This window comes from Heterocephalus glaber, unplaced genomic scaffold (genome assembly GCF_053883595.1).
Source record: "Heterocephalus glaber isolate CG9 unplaced genomic scaffold, H.glaber_assembly_v1.0 deba00001457, whole genome shotgun sequence".
NCBI classification, from domain to species: Eukaryota; Metazoa; Chordata; class Mammalia; order Rodentia; family Bathyergidae; genus Heterocephalus; species Heterocephalus glaber.
This window is the reverse complement of record NW_028258305.1, coordinates 38874947-38894453: the sequence shown is the minus strand read 5'-3', so window position 1 is coordinate 38894453 and position 19507 is coordinate 38874947. Positions and strand designations below refer to the sequence as shown.

Sequence of the window (19507 nt, the reverse complement as noted above, 5' to 3'; positions counted from 1 at the left end):
ATAGATCAATGGAATAAAACAGAGAATCTAGAAATAAAACCATACATATATGGTCCACTGATTTTTGAAAGATTATTTAACATTAATATTTTATAAAACATAAACTCAACTCAAGAGCAGAGGAAAGGATAGTATTTTCAACAAATGGTACTAGAATGCCTAGTATCCATATGTAAAAGAGTAACCTCAGCCCTTTATTTCCATACATAAATATAACTTTATGAACCTAAATATGAAAGACTAAAACTATAAAACTTTAAGAAGAAATTATAAGGGAAAATGTTCATGAACTTAGGGTAGGCAAGAATTTCCTAGGATACAAAAATATGACGTAGAAAAGGAAAAAATTGATAAATGAGATTCCATCAAAACTTAGAACTTTAAAAGACCTCGTTAAGAAAATGAAAAGTAGTCCTTAAACAGAACATATTTATAATACATATAACCTATGACCAGAATATATAAAGAACTCTTACAGCTCATTAATAGACAACTCAATTAAAAAGTAGACACAAGAAGATGATAAATAGCCAGTACAGCACAAGGAAAGGTGTACAACACTAGAATCAGAAAAATACTAATCAGTACAATAACAAGATTGTATTATACACTCATTAGGGAGATTAAATTAAAAAATTTAAAAAAACAAATGTTAGCTTAGGTGTGAACCACTTAGAACTTTCTAATACAGCTAACGTGAAAAAAATATAGAAATTTTTTGTATTACTGTTAAGAACCAACAGTTCTGTTCTTAAGTTTTTACTTAAGAGAAATGAAAACACATGTTCACAATAGATTTGCACATACAAGTTGACTCTCCTTTATCTGAAATTCTTGGGAGCAGAAGCGTTTCAGATTTTGATTTGAAATCCACTTGATCTGCAAAGAGGATAGCTAGTCCTGCTTTTTTTCGGGTTCCTGTTGCATGAAGTATTGTTTTCCACCCTTTTACTTTCAGTCTATGAGTTTCTTTTTGAATTAAGTGTGTTTCTTGAATGCAGCATATTGTTGGATCTTGCTTCTTGACCAATTCTGGCAGTCTGTTTCTTTTAATTGGTGAATTGAGACCATTAACATTGATGGTTATAACTGATTTGTATTGACTTATCATTGTCATGACTTTTTCTTTTTGTTGGATTCTCCCCCTTTGCATTTAATTTCTTGTCATGCCTGATGGATTCATTCTGCTGGGCTTCCTGGGGTTGTGATCCTCAATGTCTGTTCCTAGGATATTGTGTAAAATCCTTTGGAGTGCTGGTTTGGTATTCACGAAGTTCCTAAGGTGCTCTTTGTCATGAAAGTATCTTATTTCTCCATCAATTTTGAAAGATAGTTTTGGAGGGTACATCAGTCTGGGTTGGAGGCTGTTTTCCTTTAGGGCTTGAAATACATCACTCCAAGCTCTTCTTACCTTGAGGGTTTGTGTTGAGAAGTCTTCTGTGATTCTGATGGACTTTCCTTTGTATATGATTTGTTTCTTTTCTCTAACTGTTTGTATAATTTTGTTCTTCTGTTGGGTTTCTGAAATCTTAACTGTTATATGGCTATGTGTAGTTTTTTTTGATCAAGGCTATTTGGAGTCCTATATGCCTCACTTATCTGTATGTCAGGTTCTTTCCCCCTGCTTGGGAAATTTTCTGCCATCACTTTTGTGAACAGATTTTTTTATGTCATCTGCACTCTCTCCTGTTTCTTCATTGACTCCGATCAGTCTTATGTTATTCTTCTTTGCATCGTCTAGCAGCTGCTGGATTGATTTCTCATGGTCCCTTACTATTTTAAAGAGATTTTTCTTTTTCTGGTCACTAATTGCAATCTTATCTTCTATATCTGAAATTCTGTCCTCACATTGGCTCATTCTGCTGTGTAAACTTTCAGTGGAGTTTTTAATCTCCTGGAAATCTGTTTGCATTTGTTTTATGGATTCCATTTGTTTCCTATGTTGGGATTCCATCATGTTCCTCAGCTCCTCTTTTTTTATCTGTGTCCTCTCTAGATTTATTAATAATGTCTTGCACTATGGGCACAATCTGTGTTTTTATCTGAGAAATTATTTCTGATTTCATTTTTTCCAGATCCTCTTTTGTTGCCAGTTCAGGGAGTCCATGTGGCTGAGTATCAGATTGTTCCATCTCCTTTCCCTTTGGGGTTGCTTTAGGTGATCTGGAAGTCTGGTTTTGAGACTTGTTTATGTGTCTTCTCATTTCAGTGTGTGGGGGGAAGAAAGGAGGTGTGCTGCTGGCACTTGCGTGGCTCACCTCCTCTGTGCTGTGGGCAACTCTGCTCCTGTGCACCAGGGGCGGTGGTATGGTGGCCTGGAAGGTTCATCTCCTCTGTCGGAAAACCATTTCTTTCTCTCTTTTTTTTTTTTTTGGCACCGGGGATTGAACTTGGGACCTTGGGCTTGCGAGGCAGGCAGTGGAACCACTAAGCTAAATCCCCAGCCCTGAAAAAACATTTCTTTATATGATAGCCTTCAAGTATTTGCATATAATTTAAACATTTTTCTTAGACTGTGCTTCCTTCAACTACATGTTTCTAACTCCCTCACCAATCCCTTGTCAAAAATTTCAGACTCTTTTTATCCTACTTGATTCCTTAGTAATCTGACATCAGAGTCTCCTTAAAATGTGTCATACTGGGGCTGAGGACTTAGCTCAGTGGTTCTGCCACCTGCCTCACAAGTGGAAGGACCCGAGTTCGATCCCCAGTACCAAAAAGAAAGAGAAAGTGTCATACTGAATTATATTTATTGAGCAAGCATTTATCAAGGGCCTCTTATGTTTGTTTTCTTTTGGTACTGGGGATCAAACTCGGGGCCTTGTGCTTGTGAGGCAGACGGTGGAACCACTGAGCTAAATCCCTGGCCCAAGGGACTCTTATGTTCTGAGTACATTCCTGTGTGCTGAGGATCCCACAGTAACCAAGACAGATCTTCTAGGTGGGAAGACGTACAATAAATGAACAAGTAGACAAACCAAGTGAGCAGATTATGGTGCATTTGACGGAGAAAAAAAAGCGGGTGGTAGTGGTTAATCATGGTGGCAGGGTTTCTATTCTAGATGGGTGGTCATCTGAAGATTCAGAAGAAGCTGTAATAAGAAGAGACTGGCGAGAAGAGATCTAGAAAAAATGGATAATTAAAGGCACAGATTTGGGGAAAAACCTTGGAATGTGTTGAGAATTGATGGAAGGCCTCTGAGGCTGAGAGCTAAGTGTTAGTCCAAGGGGCAGGATAGGAGGAGATGAGGTTGGAGAGTGAGGCAAGGGCCAGATCATGCAGGGTCACATAGGCCTTGTTCAGGATTTGTATGTGAGATGCACTAGTGAGACTAAAACCAAGAGACATGGTAAACCAGTCCACACAAAGCCGTGGCTTAGGGCCGCAGCCCAGTGCTGACCCTGCATGACTATATACTGTCTGTACACAGAGATTTTTGGAATTTTCGCTCTGAAATAGATTCACAGACAGTTCCCACAGAATATTTATTACATATATTATAAATACCAATACTTTATTATTGCTTTTGCTTAAACTTGACTTATCTAAAGAAATTTAGATAATTTGAAAATCTTACCTCCCTGGGTAGTAACCATTTCTAGTGCTCTTTATTCTTTGTGTAAACCCGGATTTGTTTGTTTGTTTCTTTTTTTTGTTTTGAGAGTAGGAAAAATTTATTGAGAGAAAGAAAGAAAGAAAACTTCTGTCTAAGAGAGACCGAAGAGGGACCGGAAAGTGGGTTGTCCGCCCACCCCACTTTTCAAAGATTAAACCCAGATTTCTATGATACCATTTTCCTTTTGCCTGCGGGACTCCCTTTAACTATCTTATCAAGCAGATCTGCTAGTGATGAATCTTCTCAGTATTTTATGTCTGAAAACATCTTCATTCCACCTTCTTTTTTGAAAAATGTATTTCAGGGTACCGAATTCTAGGTTGATAATTTTCTTTCAACACTAAGTGATGAGAATGTCTTCCCTTTTGTGTTCTTTCTGATGGGGAATGTGGTGTCATTGCTGTGAGTTTTATGTCTTCTTCCTCCCCTAGCTACTTTTTTTTCCCCCCAGCTACTTTTAAGATTTTCTTTTTATTACTGGTTTTGGGCAATTTTACTATGCTATGTCTTGGCATAATTTTATTTATATTCTTGTGCTTGAGGTCTGTTGAGCTGCTTGGACCTGTGAGTTTTGGTTCTTCAAGTTTGGGAAATCAAGTTTCAGATCTTTATTTATTTCAGATCTTTTTTCTATTCCTCTCATTTTTAAGAGACCGAATTACATGTATATTAGATTGTTTAAAGTTGTTCCACAGCTCACTGATACTTCTTTTCATATTTTAGAACCTCTTTTTTTCTGTGTTTTGTTTTGGATAGTTGTATTGAATTGTCTTTAAATTCATTAATTTTTCATCAACAGTGTCTAATTAGATGCTGATCTCATGCAGTGAAGTTTTTATTTCAAATGAAGTTTCATCTCTAAAGTTAGATTTTGGTCTTTTTCATCTCTTAAAGTTTGGTTTAGATTAGTTTTATTTTTTGTCTTTTTAAAGTAAATCGTCCATTTCTCTAACCTTTGAACATTAAGATACAATTATAATGTCTTTTATTGTCCTTTTCTATTAATTATAGTATCTGTTAACTCTCGTTGTATTTCAGCTTGTTATTTCCCAGGTTATGAGTCATGTTTTCCTCTTTCCTTGCATGCTTGGTGATCTTTAATTGAACACTCAACATCATGAATTTTACCTTGTTGAGTGCTGGATATTTTTGTCTTCTTGTAAATATTTTTGAGCCTTGTTCTAGAGCTAGTTATTCCCTACTACTTGGGACTCTACTCATTCCTTGTGAATTATGAGGAGGATGATGATTAGTTTTTCTAGTGGGAAGAGGCACTAATTCCTGTAATTCTTCTTGGTTTGTTTGCTTGCCTCAAAAACATGAGCTGAATACTTGAAGAGGTGCCTCTTCAGATCTCTGTGATTCTCTTGGAATGGACCTGCGTTCTCTCTGGTATTCTGGCCTGTGACTTCTTGATCTTATTTCCCAGTGCCCTGGGCAGTTGTAGGACTCACCCTATTGTATCCCTTCCATTGCTTATTTCCTCTGGTGTTTTGGTTATTTCGCAAGAAAGGTCAAACTTGGTCCCTATTACTCCATCTTGGCTTGAAGCAGACATCTTTCCCATTTTCTCCCCACCCCACTTTCTTTGGATTAAAATTATTTTTTTTCTGTGTAGAAGTCTAAAATTTGAATGTAGTTGGCTATATTGATATGTTGTACCATAGTATAGCCATTATGGTATAATGAGGTGTCCTTATAGCAAAATAAGGGATCATTCTGGCTTGAATCCTAGTTAGCCACTTATCAGTTTGTGATCTTTGGCAAATTGCTTATTTTTTGTCACTTTGTTTCTTCTTCAATAAAATGAGGATAATCATACTACCTCATATGGTTATTATTATGAAGATTAAATCAGTTAATATGCATGAAGTTCATAGTGTTGGCAGTAAGCCCCAAACTCAATTTGTCAATGTTGAAATAAAGCACTCAGACACCGAGAAATCCTAACAAGGCAAGTTTACTTCTGCAGAAGGGTCTGCTATACACCTAAGGTGAGGTTGCAGGCACATAGGCAGCAACAGGCTCCCTTCATATCCTGATGAGAAGCAGCTGACCTTTTTCCCATTGGCTGGGTTGAAGGCCCACAGTCTGTCCCAATTGGCTAATCTGGGTGGTGTGAGGGGTAGTCCTGAATGATTGCCAGGCAGGGTTGCTAAAGAGGGTTGGGGGAATGGGGAACTGAATGTCCTTGGTATGAGATGTTCCCAGAGTCCAAGTTGCAGACATTCCTTGAACTGTAACAAATGCAACCCTGGTGCTTGGGGTGGAAGGAGGGCAGTCTAGGGTGAAGTAAAGTTTCAGATGGAGGCACATCTGTTTATATCCTTTGATAGAAAAGATGGAGCCACAGTTTCTCACAATTACCCCCTCTCATAACTTCGTACTCTTTTCTTTAAACTGAGAGCAGAAGTTTATTCCGTCTGTTGTGTTTCTTCATCAGGACATGTTAGCCAGATGATGTGGGGGAGACAGTTTGGTACAGGTAGTCTCTAGACAAGAATAAACAAACTTTAAGGCACATGTGACGAAAACATGAGCACTAGAATGGAAGGGACACTTGTAACTTGCTAGCTCTTAGACCTGTCTCGTAGTGTGGCTGGAATCTCCCAGCAGGTGTTAGTGATTGGAGGTCCTTGTTTATGTCTAGTCTACATTATCGTAACTTTCATATCTTTGGTTATACTTTTCTTCTGGGAGTGTAAGACCAAGTTAAAGTGAGACCAATGTTAATCAAAATTAACACCTCTCCCCCAATATTCAGGTCAGTTAAGGCTTCCTAGGGGTTATTTTTGGGACCATGTGTAGAGTCTCAGCTCCTCTGTCAGTGTTAGATGCCAGGATGGGTCATGGCTTTTTTTGACCTTGTAGCTTCCTGTGGAAGCTTAGAAGACATTTCTCTCTTTGACGACCCTCCTTTGTAGCACACTGTACCTTGGTTGATTCCTGTTTTTTGGGTCTAACATCTCCTTGGTAAGTTGGGTGACTAACTGAAGTGGTAGGGTCTTGTAGGATAGATCTCCTCCTATACTGGGTCCTTGTTGACCTTGGAGGGCCAGGGCCAAAATACTGGCTATACTCTTAGCCCAGGTCCCTTTTTAGCTTTGGTCTCTAAACCTCAGTTGTTGAACACCTAGATCATCAGTTAAACCAGTATTGCAGTGGGAGCAGTAGGTTTAGTCTTATGATTTTACCTAGTTATCAAGCACCTTGAAATATATAGTATTACCAGGGAACTGTTATTTACCAATCATGGTTGTCTTAGAAGTTGAATCCCTGCTGAATATTTAAATTAGTCTACTGTTATGCTATGTGAACCACAAGCATTTGAGCTAGTATCGTGAATGTCTACTTATCTATAAGGTAATCTACTAGAACATGTTTTAAGATGTTTACAGGAACATATATATATATGTTTAAATCATATATAACCTTTATCTTCTCAAACTCTGCTTTTATTTGTAAGTCCCACATGACTTTGAAGTCTCTTAACCTTCATCTTATAACTTTCTAAGTGCATTCTGCTATTTCTGAAAACTTAGATAACTTTTTTGGGGGGTAGGAGGCCAAAAGAGCTAGAGAAAAAAATATGAAAGGAAAAATAAAATTCATATGAGCTCAAAAAGTTTTAACAAAGCAGTTTAGGTACCTTAATTAGTTTAAACACACAATAAAAACACAGACACACAAACAATTATTTTCAGATTAGAATGCACTCTTAGAAATATTGGCCAAGTTGAGCTATAATAATCTGTTGTAGGTTTATTATAAATTGACTAGTCAAAACTTTTTTGGATGACTAATTAGTGTAGACATTTCTTGCAATAAACTAACACCAATAAGAAGGTGAGAGAGAGAAACCTCTCACTATAGACTTATAACCAGGAAGAGTCAGAAGGGTGAGGGAGAGCTTTGAGGTTTTGTCTTTTTACTTTCTAATTCAACTTTGGAAGAAAAAAATCAACTTTTAATATAACTCTAGATCACATATCAAGGAAAGCAGGGCCACGTGCTCCTGCCTCAGTGGGAGGCATTAGGCTATTCAGGGATTTGGAACCCCCCTGGCCACCTAACTGAAGGTATGGTAAGGATAAGAATAAGACAAGACAAAGGTTTGACTGGTGTAATGGGGGTCTGGGATAGTCAGAGCTCTTGTCGGGCTAAGACCCTGAGGCTCTGGACTTGCCATTCTTTTTTTTTTTTTGGTACCGGGGACTGAACTCAGGACCTTGCGCTTTTCAGGCAGGTACCAGAACCACTGAGCTAAATCCCTGGTCCTGGACTTGCCAGTCTTTATTGATCACACAACATTGCAGGGATATAAAGGCAGATGTAGGGAACAGCAGGGCTAAGGCGCTGATGAGAGCCAGGCTTGTAAAAAGAGGAGCAATGTATTCCTACAAAAGACAGGTCGTGATTAACGAGTAACCTCCTTGTTTTCTTCAGCTAACATTTGTTCTGAGAGAATGGCTGTATAAGAGTCATGAAGTCCTCAGCTGTCAGTGGTGCTAGTCTCATTGACCATTGAAATCTCAACTGTGACCGTTGGCATAGGGAACTCTGTTTCTGTATGGCAGCTGAAGGCTCATCCAGCAAGTCACATAGGCCTAGGACAGTCTCACATTTTTTTTTTTTGATACTGGGAGTCAAACTCAGGACCTTGCATTTGTGAGGCAGGCACGGTGCTGAGCTAAATCCCCAGCCCCAGACTCACAATTTAATCAATAACTAATTCAATAATATTTCATAGCCTGTCCAGCGTGATTTCAAGCTGGTCTTCAGCACTAGGCTTCTCTACCCTTTAGCTCTCTACCTTTTTGGTAACCAACAGAAAAAAATTAAAGGGTCTAAGTTGCCCCTTCTTTATATTTAGGCCAGCTTTTGATTTAAAATTATTTTTCTATAATTTTAGTTATTTTTTCCTTTGGGTGTTAAAGACCAAACCAAGTCAAATGGAGAGGAGAGCTGAGACCTGGGAAGGAGTAGCTGGTAGAGCGAGCTCCATAGCCCCTAATCTTTATGGGCAACAAGGAGCTTTTAGAAGAAGCAGCCTGGGCTCCATCAAACCAACACGTAAAACACATATTTCTTTCTATAAACTGCATCCTTCACAAGCTTTTCCTCGACATACTTGAGCTTTCCAGTTCTGCCACTATGTCTCTATCTTTCTGGCAGGGTAAAACTTTTATCATACAAAATCCTCTCATATCAAAAGTATCTCTCAGGGCCAGGGATTTAGCTCAGTGGTTCCACCACCTGCCCCGAAAGCACAAGGACCCAAGTTCGATCCCCAGTACCAAAAAAAAACCTTCTCATATTTATAGTCTTATTTATATATTTTTCTCTATCCTACTTGTTATAAACTTTTGATAATAAACTTAGCTGTGGCTGCTTGGATTTTAAAGTGTCCTCTCTTTTTCCCTTCAGTCTCAGATTGTTACATTTTAAAATTTGACTGGCTTCTAACAGACTTTAAATTAACCTTGAATTAATAGCACCCACAGAACGCCGAGAAAAGTGCAAGTTAACCCTGTAATTGTAGTTTAAAAATTTACAATCCATCAGAAATGTGTTAAGTATATTAATAGAGTGAAAATACCAGCGTAAATCGGGAGCCTAAAAGTAAATTTATCAGTTAGCTAAGATTTGTAATAATGGGCTCTTACTGTGATGCTGGGGCGGCCTTCACACCGCAGCACGAACATTTTAGGATTGACTGTTTTTATCGGGGCATGGGGAGTTGTGCCTTTCTAATTTCTGCGGAGCTGAGGAATAGGGCAGTCTTTCTCCCCTTGTGAGGCCACGCCATGGCACCAGGGGCTGGGTCTCCTCAGCTGACACTGGCTCCCGTGGAGGTGCCCGTTCCACTGCGGCCTCCGCACCAGGAGTTGGGCCCTTCTTGGCCGGCATCAGCTCCAGTTGAGACGGACCATTGGTCAGGGGTGTTGGGGGATATAGGCCGGAAGTAGGGATTCCACCGGATCTTGTGCGGAGGAGGCAACCAGAGGGAAATCCTGTCTTTTCTTGTAAAGTCCCTGAGTTTTTAGGGAAAAGAGGAACAGGGCGTAATCTATCTTTTCCTGAGACCCTAGTCTTTTATCATTAAAAATTTCGATCAACAATTGACATACCTAGTCCTCATCCAGTCTGAACTTTGGCCAGAAGACAGATGGGGCGAGGATGGGAATTTGTGGTCAAATGAAATTGCAATATTTTATCATTTTAGCTTTCTTTTTGTTTTTTCTCCATGGGTTGCTGCCCCAGGTCCTTAACATCAGTCTGAGGGGACCAGTGGGGTGTTTTGTTCTCTGAGCCCCTTGATTCCCTAATCCATCCTAACTGGGAAGCGCATTTATTTGGAGTGCACTGAGATGTTTTGCCCTGAGCACTTTCAATTTCACCTGAAATCACCAGGGTCTCACCTGAGACTTCCCTGAGCTTGTCGTGACCTCCCCTGAAGTTGCTAGTCTCACTCGAGACTGTCCTGGACCTGACACCAAACTGATCCAGATCATCACGGCCTCACCTGGGGTCGCCAGTCCCACCCGAGACCCTAGCTCAACCACCAAGGCAACGCTTGGCCACTCTCACATTTTTTTCTTACCTTGATTCATGGACTAAGTTGCCTGGTCTCTGAGGTCCTCTTTGCCTCCTTCTGTGCCCTTTTGCCCCTTTTTGTGTTGTTGAGAAGTCTTTAAGCACTATGCATAAATTGTTTAAATGAGCTATCTGCTATTTTTTCATTTGGATATGTTTAATTACAAAATATTATGTAGTTTAGTATTTTTAAGCTACTTCTCCCAGCCCCCACCCATTATTATTATTGGTCAAGAGTTTATTTTTCTTACATTTACTTTCTAGATCTTTGCTACTCAAGTGTGATCCTTGGTCCAGCAGCATTGGCATCCTGGAAGCTTGTTAGAAATGCAGGCTCAGGCTCCTCCAGAGACGCACTGGATCGGAATGTACACTGTCACAGATCTCTAGATGCTTCCTGTCTGTTTATGTTTGAGAAGCTCTGGCACAAAGGAAGAAGAGGATACTGTTCTCTGCTTCCTCAAATAAGTCCCAGTGAAGTGCTGATTAGAATTGAAATTACCGAAAATCTGTTCTTGAATGAATTGATAGCTTTAAATAGTTTATCTTCCAGTCCAGGAATATGGTGCTTCTCCTTCCATTTAAGAGCCCTCACTTCCTCTTTAATTTTCTTTAAATAAGCATCACACATTGGTTGATACATTTATCTTTATTATTTTGTATGGGATCTTTTCTCCTGTTGTATTTCCTTCTTTAAAGTTGAAAAAAATGTAGAAAACAATGATAATAAACATATCACAGTCTACCATTGGAACAAATAAATACAACATTTTGTCATATTTAGCTCTTTTAAAAAATTCAAATAAAACCTCAAATATAAAGTTGAAATTTCCTCTATTTTCCTTTCTAGTACAGTACTCCTTGTTCCCTAGAGGCAACTACTTTTTAAAATGCATATATTCCAGACATTGTTGTTATACTACATATATGAAGGTTTGTAAACAATGTGAAGTACTGTTTTGTTTTCTTACTGTTTCACATAAATGATAGATATGTTTATATCATTCTGCAACTTAATTTATTCAGCAGTATGTTGTTGAGACCTGTCTTTATCAATCCATGACTTATTTAATGTAAATAAGCATAGAGACATTCCTGTCTGTTCCTCTGAAGATTCATTTCAGTTTACCAATTTTCCCCCCACTAAAATCAGTGTTAAAGTAAACATTTTTGTAGATGACTCCTTGTGGACATATGCAAAAGAGTCTACTTAGAAATTTCTAAATACAAAATATTTACTAACTCTCCATAATTAAATAGTAACTGGCTGAAAGAATTAGACCAAAAGGAAATTCTGTAACAGCTTTTGATAAGAAAAGCACCTGAGTCTATGTTCAAAAAACTGTATGAGGTGGTTCTCTAAATTGAATACCAGTTTTTTTCCTGATTTGTCTCAGTTTAAATTGTCGAAATTCAAAACACTTCATTAGCATCGTAAGTATCCTTTTAATCAAAGTGACAAAGATGTCAAAGGCCAATGCAGAAAGTTACAAGTTGGCTCTTTTAATTGAAAGCTTGACTGATCAAAGATCTGGCAAAGACAACATGAATCACAGGAAATTACCTTGACAAGATACAGAATCTTTGTTTCCTAGGAGGACCACTCAAAAATTGAAAACCTTTCACACTTTCCATCAAGAACAAATCTGCTCCAAGAAAATTTTCTTATTTTAACAGAGGAGCTCAGATTCTAGTTTAGCATTAGTTTGAACTTAATGTTATTAAATTCATTGAATTTTTAAAACCAGCTTGACTCCGTATTTTCCCCAACTTTCTGTAGCTATTTACTTTGGTCCTTTATTTTCCTTTAACAAAAATGACATCTTCATACCTAATCTTTTTTTTTAAACTATTATGTTAGCATTTTGTAGATTGGCAAACCTGTGAATACACCATTTGATAATTTCTAGAAACATATGTTTCCTCGTGATACAGTTTTTTTAGCCATAGGGCATGTTTGCTAACACCAAACATCTGTAATTCTTTTGTCCAAAAGTAGATAAGCTCATGTTCTCTAATTAATGTTTGTCTTATATGAACTTAAATTAATTGAATTCATTTGCTTTTAACAATTATACTTGAAAATTTCAGGAGACATTAGCTAACCATCAACTTATTTTTCTTGCTGAGAAATTGTGTAATATTGAGATAGCATAAGTTTATTTGTAGTTGACTTGTTTTATAACATGGCCTTATTTGAGTAGTAGACCTAGGTAGAATCAAAGTTGTATGTCTGCATTATATTTAATGCTGAAAACTATGCTGGGATTTCCTTCCTTCTTTTTTTAAAGGTAAACCAGTAGTATTTTTATTTCCTGAAGTAATATGATTCTGAAAAACATTTGTGTTTCTATTTTTCTGAGAGTTTAAGAAACACTTAATTTACATAAGTACTTGTTTTTACTTATGTCTATTTAACATGTATAAATAAACATACAGACACATTTTTAGCTTCATTTTAAAATTCTCACAATGTGTCAGATATAATAATACAGAACTTCCTAGTTTAAAAAAGAAGCTGGATTCACATTGTGCCTCAGGTAGATGGAACCAAATCAGGATTATCAGAATTACCTACCCAGATGGCCAGAATTTTCTACCAAAGATTTCTCATTTGCATGCTGTAAGCATTATTTTACAGAAGCTATTTTTTGAGTCATTTTGACAGCAGAAGCTTCTGCCTATAATCATCAAATATATTCTATTGTCTTTGGGACGTTCAGGATCCTTTCTTTTCAAGGGCTAAGGTGAACCATCTTATCTAAGTTAACAATTTCCCAAAGTGGTTATTGTAATTCTCTGGTATCCTTTGTAAGGTTCACACATTTTTCCAAAAAGGCACAAGATCTTGGTCCATAGGAATTTTGGACCAGGTAGAATCCATCTTTGCTTTAGATTCTCTAAGAGGGCTTAACTGTGAGAGGCCCATTTTTCAGCAACTGTTCTGAAACTCAGGGAATCATGTTTCCCTTCTTCCTATTTTGAACAGAGAAGAGTGACCAGTTGAGAATCTTCAGCAAAAGTCACAACACATTTGGAGAGCTGATTGTTTTGTAATGGGCCACTACTCTACTTTTAGAGGTTTTGTGCCTCTTCATCTTTTAGTTGTCCCAACTATAAAAGTAAGAATTATTTGTATTTAGTATGATTTTGGAAGATATATAAAAGTACAAAGAAGAAAAATTTTTTAAAAACCCCAAGCTGCACTACTTGTTTACGCTGTTAGAATCTGAACTTGACAGTGAGTTATCCCAGGTAAACAGTGAAATAGAAGATGGAAGACAGATGTTCGAGAAGACCTAGTTTCCTACCCAGATTTGCCCTTTACTAGTGGTGTGACTCTGAGGTAGTGTTATCTAGGATGGGCTTCCATTCCCTCTTATGCAAAATAAGGATAATAATACCTGGCAGGTAAGATGTTGTGGGGATTTGGAAGGAGTTTGTCAAATTGTATGTGCTCAGCAAATGTTAGTTCTCTAATATTTCTCTTTTTTAGATACTGAGTTCTGCTTTTTATAGTCTCTACCATTTATGATTGAGGCAGGTTTTCAACAAGAAAAATAAGATGATGATTAGCTATTAAATGTCTCGTTTCAGAATCTAATTTTGTTCTTTTGAAATTTTTATTTCCTTCATGAGCCATTCTCTTTTATTCTCTAGTTAGTTATAGGACCATATCTGACTTTTCTCTAAATCTCAGAAAAATCATTTTAAAGAACTATTTAGATCAAATGTTCAGTTTTGTCTAGTATTACGTGATCTTACTACTGCAGATTCCAAAACCTTTATCCCAAGGTTTCTTTCATTTTTACATTGCCAAATATTACTTCCTTTTTGGTTGAAGTAACATTACCTTTCCTGCTTCTTCAGTGGGTAAAAAGTGATGCTTGTTTATTATAGAAAATTAGGGAAATATAGAAAAGTAAAAAGAACACTTCAATTTACAAATTTTTCTACCACACTTAATATTTGGCATATTTTAAAATTTATGTTTTAATCATAGTTGTAAATTTATTATTCATTACATTTGTGTTTTTAATTTTTAATCTTTCAGATCATTTTCTTTATTAGTAGATGTTTGTAGTACATGATGATTGCATTCCTTGTGGGAAGTTGGTACACATACATAACATATCTTAATTCCTTTCTTCATTTCCTTTCCCTCCCATCCCTATCCCCTCTATCCGTGTGTTTTGAGAGAAAAGAATGCTGATAAAATTTGACAGGCTTTCGATGCCTTAAAGATACTACCACTTGGCAAACTCAGAGTTTGAGGTCTGTACACTCACATCTGGTTTCCTCTATAAGAAAGTGTAATATGATACTTGAAAATCTCATTCCCACAATTCAAACATGCCTCATTTTTAGTGGTCCTGATACTGATTTTGAGATTTGCTTAAGGTAAACTTACTTTTTCTAGCATCTTAAAACATTGTTATTATTTGAAGCTTGGTCTTATTATTTTCAATATATTCATTTGAAACTTTTAATAAATTTAATTTACATTTTTTATTTCAAACAGAGTTTTCTTTCTTTGATCCTAATGATGCATCATGCCAAGAAATTCTCTTTGATCCCAAAACTTCAGTCTCAGAATTATTTGCCATTTTAAGACAGTGGGTTCCTCAGGTCCAACAAAACATTGACCTTATTGGAAACGAGGTAAAAAAAGTTCTTACATTTCAAGTTTTGCATTGTTAGGATTGCTAGTGGTGTAGACACCCACCCCCATCTGAATGGAAAGATAATAATAAAAGCAAAACCGTTCAAAGGTTCTGCTTTTATATTTGCAGGTGCTTTTCTGGTCTTGTTTTTTAATTTCCAGGGTTTTTGGTGGGAGCAGGGAGGGATTCTTTATATACCACTTCTTTCCTTGTACAAATTAATTTTGCAAACTTTCAAGCATGAAGGGATTTGATTCCCATTACATTCTATCTATACTTCTGGGTGGTTTGATAAAGATAGGGGTTTAAATACAATTTTTAAACAATATTTGATTTTTGAGGGAGGATTTCTTGACCAATATGTCATATTGTGGGAAGAGAGCACTTACACTTTTCAAATGTCATTATACCCACTGGGGAAAATTTTTGCTCACTTTTGAGAGGAACATATTTGGAGTAACAGATTGCTTTGGAGTAATCTTTTAAGAATTTCCTCCTGCCTGACAAGTTCAATTTCCATAATTGTTGGATGCAATGTTGAGTATAATTCAGATAAGGTAGACTAACTTGGCTTTTTCTCCAGTGGTTTGAATGTAATTGGTACTTGGGGGCTGGGAATTTAGCTCAGTGGTTCCGCCGCTTGTCTCGCAAGTGCAAGGACACCCAGTTCGATCCCCGGTACCAAAAAAAAAGAAAAGAATGTAATTGGTACTTCAGTAGTTGTGTTGTAATCATATTTTCCTTGGTTTTCTTAGATTCTTAAAAGAGGTTGCAATGTGAATGACAGAGATGGATTGACGGATATGACTCTTTTACATTATACTTGCAAGTCTGGAGCTCATGGTATTGGTAAGTATGTGACAGCGTCTTGCTTGCTTGGATCACTTGCTTTTGTGCTTAAATAATCTCAGTGTATGCCAGAGACCCTGGAGGGCACTTAGCTGACAATGTAGCCGGAGTAGTTAGGTCCTTCAAGACCTGGTTCCCTTTTCTCAGGGAAGCCTTTATATCTTGTCAGTTCCTCTCACTTTTTTAAACAGGCTGTTCACTGGGTGAAGCAACTGGTAATACCCAGAACAGTGATGGTGAACCTATGGCACATGCTGTAGCTGGCTGCTTATTATCATTGAAAGCTCTAAAAGATTTGCCATCACTGCCCTAGAATGTTCCTGAGGGCTTACAGCAAGGTCAATCTATGGTCGGTTTTCCAGGCATAGTAATCCCCACAGACTCCAGGCTTTAGGCTTAGGTGAACTCTATACTTGTAATACATATGTCTGTATTTTCTAAAACTGGAATTGTCTCATGCTTTACCGTTTTATAAATCTGCCCCTCTGACTTAAACATGTTTTGTGATTGTCTCTCCCTGTTTCAGTAGTGTGATACAGAGCTTCTGGAACTCTTATGGTGGTGAAGGACTTCTTTCTCCCCACTGCAATCCATCATGGCCTGATGCTTTTGTAAAATAAAACAAAATGAATTTATAATATAAAAATGAACTAAATAAAAACATAAGCCCAAATATGTTTTAAAAGGCATAAAGTTACATTTCACTTGATTGGAAGAAATATTAGAGGAAAAAAAGAGTGACAAAAAATGCGGACAGATTGCAGTGTAGGACTGATGGTGTCCACAGAACATTGAACAGCACTGATCTAGCACCCTGTTTTTAATGGCTTTAGTGGAATATTCCAAAATGTGGACATTTCAATTTATTTAACCAATTTTTATTATTGTACTTTTAGGTTTCAGAATTTTATTCATAATAAGCAGTACAGTTAGGAACACCTTTACAGAGAAGTGTTTATTCATATCCCTGAGTACGATTATTTCCTTAGAATAAATTCCTGAAAATGACATTTTTGAGGTACAAATGTATATTCAGTGTGCTGTTTGCTTTAGCTTTTTAAATGAAATTGTAGCCAACCATCCTTTGGTATTTGAAATTCGCAATAAAGAAAAATAATTTAGAAAATGTCCTGTAGGTGATGTTGAGACAGCTGTGAAATTTGCAGCTCAGCTTATTGATCTGGGAGCAGATGTTAGTTTGCGGAGTCGCTGGACAAATATGAATGCTTTGCATTATGCTGCTTATTTTGATGTCCCAGAAGTTATAAGAGTGATTTTGAAGACATCAAAACCAAAAGGCAAGTACTATCAGATCACCATAGATATTACTAATTACACATCAGTAGTGGCATAAAAGTTATAGTTCAAGGAGATTTTTCTTCATTAATGCATCTTGTTTTGTGAACTTTCCTATCCATTTTATTTCTGAGATGTTTAGAATTTCTTTATTGAAGATTAATTGCTATTCTTTCATGCAAAGCTTATTACAAAGAGATACAAAACAAAGTGTTCCTGGGTTTTCCTATCTCAGCAAATTCTCCAATCTAACATAGATTTTATGTCTAATTGATTCTATCTACTATATAATTCTTTTGACTTGCTTGAGTAGCCAGAATAGAACAATCAAACCTTCAGAAATAGGCATCGAAATAATACAGGATATTTCTTTCAGATAGCATTCATTTCTGAATTTCTGTGATTCAACTTAACAGATAAAATTTCTAGGCGTCTCCCTTCCCTCTATCTTGATGGTGATATTCAAACTGAAAACTAGAATGTTTAAATATCTGACCTGGTATTTTAACTTCCTGTCTGGTTCTCTTATTGGATGTCAGTTTTCTTCTGAGAAAAAACGGAGCAAATAAAGAGCATTTCTTTAAGTTAAAGGGACTGTACAGTATTGTCCTCCTGGTAAAAAATATGTTTTAGAGATTCAGTAAACTTCCCAGAATGCTATTTTCCAAGCTCTGATTCATGTAATTATCCATTTTCTCTTTAAAACGCTACTTTTTCATTTCTGAATGATATTGGGAAGAAATCCTCTGTTGATGGTAGCATGTATTTAGTAATTCAAAAGTGTTTGTCTTGAGCCTGCTGGAGGTGCTTGCAGTTGTAGATAGGGCACACAGGGGTGGTTGTAGATTAAGGTAGGATTTCCAGGATCGGAGGTGTATTAGATTCTTATTATAGAAAAATTCAAAATGGGATTACCAAGTCTGGAGGGCTTCTTATATTTGAGTATAACATAATGACTTAATGAAAGTTTAGACTGTTCTTAGAATTATAAGCTTCCTTTTCTTAGTATGAAGTTCAAATTCATTTGTTGAATAGAATATTATTTTATACATTTAGTCTGTAATTGGTTTGGGAATTTGGCATTGTTTTCTTAGTAGGGTGTTTGGAAGTCTTTTTCTGTAAAGAGCCAGATAGCAACTACATATTTTAGCCTTTTCAGACTACATTGGGCCCTGTCTTGACGACTCTGTTCCACAGTTGCAGTATGAAAGTAGCTGCAGAGAATGTGTCAGCGAGTGTGTGTGCTTGTGTTCCTGTAAAGCTTTATACAAACAGGTGCTGGCTGATGTGGCCCAGGGATTATAGTTTGCTGATCCCTGAGCTAAACCCTGCTACTGCCTCACTGTGGTTGTCATGGAGAACGTGCGAGAGATTCCGTGAGAGTGTGCGAAGGCAGTTGCTTTTACAGGTGGGAGTTGTTGCCATCCACTGCTTTTAATATGGCATAATTTCTGATAGCTGGAAAACTCACAAGAGTATGGCTGCACTCGATAGTGAGCTTCATTGTACTAGGAAAATAAGTAACTGATTATTTTAGCCAGATTGTAATACAAAAATTTTGTTTCATTGTGGAATAGTTTCCGGTGGGTTGACTTAAGTCTTGTAAAAGCATTCCCCTCTACAAACAAATTTCCTGTCTCCTTTTAAATTATAATGGCTAAATTTAAAATCTTAGTTAATATACTTCTCATGTTTAATTGCAGATGTGGATGACACTTGCAGTGACTTTAATTTTGGAACAGCTCTGCATATTGCAGCATATAACTTGTGTGCAGGTGCTGTAAAATGCTTACTGGAGCATGGAGCAAACCCTGCCTTTAGGGTAAGAGGTTGAAGTAAAGGAATTAAAAAGCTTTATATCATCTCCCAGTAGGGTTGAATCTGGATGTTGTTATTAATGGAGTAACTCTTATATGAGCAAGTATCTTTATGTCTGTAAAGGGTATGTTGACAGTCTTTCCTTTAAATTTAAGGCATCACAGTAACTTTCAGTCCTCTTACATTAAGTTCCATAAATCTCCCATTCAGGAAAGTAAAAACCTCCTTACAGTGTCATGATCTTTGAGTTTAAATATTTTTTACTTAGGCTTTTTATTTATTTATTTATTTATTTATTTATTTATTTATTTATTTATTTGGTATCAGGGATCGAACTCAGGACCTTGCGCCGGAACCACTGAGCTAAATCCCCAGCCTGACTTTTGATACATGTATGAAAAATTTGCTGTTAAAGACAAATGAATATATTAAAGTTACGATTTTCTATTAATCATACTTTAAATTCTTTTGAAAAGAAAATTTATCTCCAAAGAATGACAACAAAATGCAAAGTTAAAATAAATACACTTTTAAAAATGGAATAAGCCGCCGAGGCAGGAGGATTCCTGTGAATTCAAGGCCACTTTAGGCTATATAGTGAGACCCTGCCTCAAAAAGCAAAAACAAAACAAAACAAAAAGGAGTAAGCCTTTGAAAACACAGTTT

General features: G+C 36.9%; 1 protein-coding gene across 27 annotated transcripts in view; it reads left to right on the top strand.

Annotated features, from left to right (window-relative positions):
- Window positions 1-19507, top strand: part of Clip4 (CAP-Gly domain containing linker protein family member 4) — a 131169-nt gene that overhangs the window by 65007 nt on the left and 46655 nt on the right. For 14 of the 27 annotated variants that reach the window (XM_087216180.1, XM_087216174.1, XM_087216186.1 and 11 more), the window contains 4 exons: window positions 14737-14876; window positions 15634-15727; window positions 16864-17025; window positions 18727-18845. In XM_087216180.1, coding sequence (XP_087072306.1) covers window positions 14737-14876; window positions 15634-15727; window positions 16864-17025; window positions 18727-18845 — 515 coding nt within the window. Of the gene's footprint in view, window positions 1-10478; window positions 10689-10713; window positions 11148-14736; window positions 14877-15633; window positions 15728-16863; window positions 17026-18726; window positions 18846-19507 lie in introns of those variants that run through there. The other 13 variants (XR_015453014.1, XM_087216181.1, XM_087216168.1 and 10 more) reach the window with 3 other exon arrangements.